Genomic DNA, 7,071 nt, shown 5'->3' with positions numbered 1-7,071 from the left:
TTCCCTCTGCTAAGTTGCCCTCCAAATAATTTAAACGGCCGGGTTGTCTTGATTAGACAGATTCCTACTAAGATGCATTTTATACAAGCTTATTTGAAACGAGGGTGTCCTCTACCACCAACATTCGTAAAATGGAGAGAACGTCTTAAGGAAGAAACATCTGAGTGAGAACTTTTCTTTTTTGGATAGGATGCATGAGTTCTAGAAATTAAATGATGTTGAAAAATAATACAATAGAAAAAAGTCTAATGCGAAAAGTTCAATAAATTTAAAAAGATGTCATCGATTTTGATGCATTTTAATCGTATGTACTTCTAATTTTGTTGATTCACTATGTTCATTTTTATTCTTATATCTTCATTTTAAGATGTCCAAACATAATCTAAGCGTATAAATAAAGCATTACTTTTGAAAACAAATTAAATGTTGAGTTTCTAGTAAGAGATGAGTCCTCTTCAATTCTGGACAAATTCTACATAAGAGTTTTCAAATGTTGTGAAACTGAAGTTATTAGACTAAGGTTTTGCTTAAATTGATGCAATGAGATGATATGAAGTGATATGAGATGAAATAGAATAAGATTACATTGTTTGAGTTAATTAAAATCAGATCCAGTATAATAAAATTTTATTATTCTACTTTATTTCATTTCATCACTTTTCATTAGCATTGTTTCCCTTAGATATGAGGAATAAAAAATTACATCACTTTCTACTAGTATTGATCACTTTCTACGAGTATTGTTCCCTTTAATATGAGCAGAATGAAAATTTGCATCACTTTCCATCAGTATTGTTTCTCTTTTATATGAGCAGAATCAAAAACTTACTTTGTTTTTATCGCTAATTATTCAAATAATAAAGTAATAAAATTTCTATTTCACTCTATTCTATTTTTGCTAAATTTCAATAACTCTATTTATCTTAAGATATTAAAATATAATCTAAAATAATATAATAAAATTGTATATCTAACGAACTAGAAATTTTTGTCTTAAAAAATCTAGCATCATACTAACAAAAAATTATTAAAATTTATATATGCAGATGGGTGGCTGACCAATTAAATAAAAAAATATTAAAACATAATAATTTTTAATTTTATGCTATCGTTACAAGCACTCTGGCGGTGAGCAAGTTGTCCATTTACATATGGATAGTACTGCTTATAAAAAAATAAGAATGGATAAAACCATATATAAAACCAATCCAAAATATCCGGATCCATGTCCAGATCCGCTTGGAGTTTCGCTTCACTTCTCTAGGGTTTCTCAAACGCATTATAGAATCTATCCACTCTCAGATTTCCTCTATAGATTAAAGAAGCATCGGAGAACTAATTCCGTCGCCGGAAACCGAACACCGTTGCCGGAAACAAAAAACCTGAACCGAAAAAAATGTCAAGTAAGAAGAAACACAAACGAAAACACAGCGACAACGATGAAGACGACGACGTTTTCTACTACCGCTACTGCGCTTCGTCCTCAACCCCCAACACCACCACCGGCACCACATCCAGTAATCAACCCCAATCAAAACCGAACAACAAAGGATCATCAATAGGAGGAACAGGTGAACCCTTAGCACCATCAAAATCGACGCTATACGTTTCTAATCTAGATTACTCCCTAACAAACTCCGATCTCCATACGCTCTTCTCTACTTTCGGCCGCATCGCGCGTGTAACCGTTCTCAAAGACCGTCACACGCGCCTAAGCCGCGGTGTCGCGTTTGTCCAATTCGTTTCTCGTAATGACGCCCAACGCGCCGTGGCGGAGATGAATAAGAAGATTCTCAATGGAAGGACTCTAACTGCTTCTATTGCTGCTGATAATGGATGTGCTCCGGAGTTTATTCGGAAGCGCATGTATAATACTGAGACTGCTTTGTGTTATGAGTGTGGGGGGCATGGTTATTTGTCGTATGAGTGTCCTAAGAATCAGTTGGGGCCGAGGCCGCGGCCTTAGCCTAAGAAGCCGCGACGGGGATTTAGTGGGCTGAGGGATAGGGATGGGGAGGAGGAAGGCGATGAGGAGGAGGAGGAGGGTGGTCAGATTGCTGCGGAGCAGTTTGACGATAATTGGGCTTCTATTGTGGATGATGAAGCGGGTGAAAGGTTGTTGGGGAGAAACAGAAATGATGATGAGGGTTTGGACAACAACAAGACGAAGAAGAAAGGGAAGAAAGCTGGGTATTTCAGTGATGAGAGTGATCATGATGATGATGATTGATCATGACTATGTAGCATTGACACTTCAGATTGAAGGTGTGTGTTTGGTATTCCGCATTACCGCATTATTCAACTAGTCCTGTGTGTCGTGTCTATATATGTGCCAGTGTTTCATAGATCTAAATGGCAATTTTTTGTTTTTATCAAGATATGGTGTAATTGATGAAATTGTTTATATGTTGTTGGCTTGGTTGGATCACAAGCACATGTTAGTTATTAGTTATTGTGGAAGTAATTAGTGATAGTGGTGGTGAATTGGTGATGAGCATTTTTGTGTATTCCATATTTTCATAGTTAATGAATGATGACAAACGAGTCTCTTATTTATCGGGTTAATTTAGCATTCGGTTTACCTGTAAAACAGAAAGGAAAAGCCTGTTCGTTAAGTTTTTTATTTTGGTACAGTTAAAACATGTAATGTAATCAAATTGTAACACCCTGGTTATGTTATGATATTTGAGATGTAGAATATTGTAGTCAGATATAGCTGGATTTGATGTGGTTGTTGAGATCTTGAAAAGCATAGGTTGTAGACTTGTAGTCACAATTACTGTCGCTGTTCTTGTGGAAAGCAGTTTAAAACCATGGGTAACAGTTCTTCTGATTACCTTTACTCTTTGATGTCTACTGAGCATTTTTATGCAGATTGATGAGTATTTCTCAAGTTTCTCTTAGAATGCTTAAATTGCTTCTCCCAGAGAAAATGTGGTATCCTTTTCATGCATAATCACTTGGCTGAGCTGGAGAATAATACCAATTTGTGCCTCACCCTCGACACTAGGCTTTAAATTATAGGTTTAATTATTCTGTAACTTTTTGAACCATGGGCTAATCTTGAATATCATTGTAATGATATGTAGAAAAAGAAATTGGTTATTGTTATGCTATTTCCTTTCTTTCTGAATTATGGCTTTGAATCAGATTAAGTATAGTTATATTATATGGAGTTTGGGGTCAATTGTTACTGTTGTACTGTTGGTTTTAAGCATTGTTGGTTTTGGATATATCTATAACTCTGAAACCATATTCAGTTGACAGTTATATATAACTGATAGATACCATATTCATGATTGTCTATATACTTTTGTATGCTCATATTTTTTACTAATTGAATCATTGTCTTATGGCACAAGTTAATGAAAATAGTAGAGTTCATATCCTTTATGAATAGGATTAACATGAAGCTTGATTACATAGTACGATAATTGTACTCAAATATAAAGATATTGGGAGTTTTGTGAAATTCAGGATATCGGTTTCTTGAATTTTGTTGAAGTTTGAGCAGATTCAAATAGGATTAATATGGGTGTTCTTGAAGAGGAAGTAGGTAAAAGTTTGGAATTTTTTTTCAAAATAATAATTATTTTTATTTTTATTTCAAAATAACTAATTATTTAAAAAAACTTATCAAAATAACCAGGTTTGGTAGAGGATGCGTCAGATGAACTGGGGCACCCCCAATGCATAAAGAGGAGGCGTCAATAGCATTGGCGCATGCATTGCGCTCCTCACGAGGAGGCGCCACTAGCATTGGCGCATGCATTGCGCTCCTCATGAGGAGGCGCCAATACTAGTGGCGCCTGCATTGGGCCTCATGAGGAGGCGTCAATGCTAGTGGCGCCTAGGTGCATTTGGTTGTGTGGGCGCTAATTCATCTGGCTGCATGTGATGGTCATGTGGGCGTCAATCCCTCAAGCGCCCACATGTTTTGTCCGTCTCTATAAATACCACGCATTGGATGCAATATTTTTCACTCAAATTCATCTCCTAATACAATTCAACCACCATCAATTTCAATTTTCCCTGTTTCAACAATGTCTGCATACATTCAAAAACAAAGTGCTGATGTAATATTTTCTGTCGTTGCGGCTCCGGTACAGATTCGACTTTGGAACACAAATATGTTTGAACGTCTTAATCGGACGTTGTACAGTTGGTTAGAGGGAGAAATTGGAGAGGGTGAACAGATTAGAAGAATACAATGGCTTGTGTCCACGTTCAACCAACACGGAGAATTACGCGAATTGGTGGATATTAAGACAGACCAAGACGCTCGTAGGTTGTAATTGCATAGTTCTTGTATTTGTTATAATTATATGTGTTACTGTTTATGCAATGGTACTTTCGTGACAGACGTCTAATATGAAATAAATTTAATTTTTCATATATTGCAATAGAGGTACATGTAAACTTATCTGGTTGTGCTCATTCTAACACTAGGACAGTTATTACGATTGTGACCTAGTTGACGGCATGAACTATGTAACACCCCGATGAAATAAGGCTAATTATTTAATTTAAATTAATATAATATTTATTAATTTAATTAATTAATTGGGTTATTTTATTATTGGATTATTATTATTTTTATTATTGGAATAATATTATAATTTGGAAAATATATAAGTTGGAAATAAGGAAAAAGAATCCCATTTGGTAAAGAAAGTGTTTTCACGTGAAAACAGAGAAGCTGCAGAGAAGAGGAAAAGGGCAGAGGCAGAGCAAGAGGAAGAAGGTTGGAGAAGAGAAAAGCTTGGAGCTCAAAGATTTGCCGGATTAATCAGGTAAGGGGGGTTTATCGTCGCTAATGGGTATTATGGGATTGCATGTGATGGGTAGTGATAAACCGTTGATTCGACCCTAATTGGGAATTGGAACGCTGAAATATTGTGATGAATAAGTTGTGTAAAAACTGAAATTGAACCTGTAATTGAGTGTGTTGTAAATTCCCGAACGTATAGCTTTTTACGGAATTGGAATCGGAGGTCCGGAAGTCCTCCAACGGCGGAAAATGCGGAGAATTCTGCATTCTGTCTTGTGTTAGCGCAGGAACTGCTGTTTGGTCTGCGTTAACCGGTTAACCCAGGGCGTTAACCGGTTAACACTGTTTTGAATTATGAAAATGTACTGTTTTGCCTGCGTTAACCGGTTAACACTGTTGCGTTTTGCCAGAAAATGTGTTTTGCCTGCGTTAACCGGTTAACCCAGGGCGTTAACCGGTTAACGCTGTTGCAGAGTGGAAAAATGGATATTTTAATGTTGTGTACATAATTGAGAGTTGGCCTATGTTGGCACATGATGTAATAGGGATTAATTCCCGCTGTTTTGAGCAGTATAGGTATTAGTAGAGTGTGCTAATACTGTGTTTAATTGATTGACATGATAATGATGTGTTGATACATGTGTTGATGATGTATGATAATATGCATAATGCTGTGAATGTATATATTATGCATGTATTGGTGAATGGACTATTGTATGGCTTAGAGTGTGAGCTTATGTCCGTTGTGAATTGTTGTGGATGTTGCATTGCTAGATGATTAGCGTGCATAGCCTTTGGGGCTGTAGCTAATTCCCATGGTGAGGAATTACTGAGTGAATCATTGTGGATTTGTTGTTGATGTTTGCATGCTAGATGAGTAGTGTGCATAGTCTAGCCTTCGGGGCTGTAGCTAATTCCCATGGTGAGGAATTAGTGAGTGAGTCATTAGATCTCAAATGAGTGGGACTAGTGAGCTTAGTAGCCGTATCTGGATTTGATCGGTGAGCTTGAACTATATGTTCAGGAATAGTCGGTACCGCATGTGTGGAGTCTCATTGCATAATGTAGGTGTGGCGTATAATATGAATGGATGTATTCCAATATTATACGTGTGTTTGTGTTGTTATGGAGTATGATATGAGATTATACTTGTGTTTTATGTTGGTGTTGAGTATGATGTTGAGCTGATGTGCTGTTACTGAATGTATGTTGCAATTAGGGTGATTGATGTGTTAAATTACTTAACATGACATAATATTTTATAATGCTTATTATATCGATTGAGGAACTCACCCTTACAACTATTTTTCAGGTAACGAGCAATGATTTGAGTAGAAGCTAATGCTTGGAGTCTAGTGTAGTCTCCTTAGGGGGTCATGCTCTGATAGATGTAACATCGGGAGGGAATATTTTAATTGTTTTGTGGTTGGTTGTTGGACCATTTTACATGTAATATGCTACATGTTTTGCATGATTGAGTTGACCTCTATCCGCTGCGTATTGTGCAAGTATTTTATGTTTTGAATTGAATAATGAGCATGACTAAATATCATGGTGTGAAATATTTTGTGACACCCTTGGTGCATAATTACTCTGATTGTTATATGTTAATATTTTAATTAAATATTTGGGGTATTTTAGAAGGGTGTTACATTAGTGGTATCAGAGCATAGTCGGTCGAGTCGAGTCGTAATTATTCTGTTCCCCTGTACGGGATAGGTGTTGTGTAACCCTATCAGTACTTATTATTTTAACTTGTTGGGTTTCAGAATAGAGATGGCTGGAAGAGGTAGAGATGATGCTGCGATTGCTGAGGCTCTGGGTATGCTAGCTGGAGTACTTGGAGGGAATCCGAATGTTGTGGGACTGGGAGCTGCTCGTCAACTGAGTGAGTTCCAGAAGAACAATCCTCCAATGTTCAAGGGAGCATACGATCCAGATGGTGCTCAGAAGTGGTTAAAGAAGATCGAGAGAATCTTCCGAGTGACTGAGTGTGCCGATAACCAGAAGGTCAGGTTCGGTACGCATATGCTGTCAGAGGAAGTAGATGATTGGTGGGTTGCTACCCGCACTGAGTTGGAAACTGCCGGTAATGCTGAGATCACTTGGGCTGTGTTCAGAGAGAGATTCCTGAGGAAGTACTTTCCAGAGGATGTTAGAGGAAAGAAAGAGATAGAGTTCTTGGAATTGAAGCAGGGTAACAGGTCTGTTACTGAGTATGCTGCTAAGTTCACAGAGCTGTCAAAGTATTACACTCCCTATAATGAGGCTGCTGGAGAATTTTCGAAGTGTGTGAAGTT

General features: G+C 37.2%; 1 protein-coding gene across 1 annotated transcript; it reads left to right on the top strand.

Moving 5' to 3' along the window:
- The first annotated feature begins 1,396 nt into the window (after positions 1-1,396).
- On the top strand, positions 1,397-2,230 carry LOC127137489 (U11/U12 small nuclear ribonucleoprotein 31 kDa protein). Its single transcript, XM_051063947.1, has 2 exons — positions 1,397-1,920; positions 2,008-2,230. The coding sequence occupies exons 1-2, from the start codon at positions 1,397-1,399 to the stop codon at positions 2,228-2,230; spliced, it is 747 nt and encodes a 248-aa protein (XP_050919904.1).
- Positions 2,231-7,071: the final 4,841 nt, after the last annotated feature.

This window comes from Lathyrus oleraceus, chromosome 4, assembly GCF_024323335.1.
Source record: "Lathyrus oleraceus cultivar Zhongwan6 chromosome 4, CAAS_Psat_ZW6_1.0, whole genome shotgun sequence".
Classification (NCBI taxonomy): Eukaryota; Viridiplantae; Streptophyta; class Magnoliopsida; order Fabales; family Fabaceae; genus Lathyrus; species Lathyrus oleraceus.
Note: the sequence above shows the minus strand (reverse complement) of the source record. Positions and strands in the feature narration are given on the sequence as shown.

Excerpts from the sequence above, each read along its gene's own strand:
- LOC127137489 (XM_051063947.1), top strand. The coding sequence starts at position 1,397 with ATGTCAAGTAAGAAGAAACACAAACGAAAACACAGCGACAACGATGAA. Across the intron at positions 1,921-2,007 it reads GGGGGGCATGGTTATTTGTC|GGATGGGGAGGAGGAAGGCG; the intron begins GTATGAGTGTCC and ends GCTGAGGGATAG.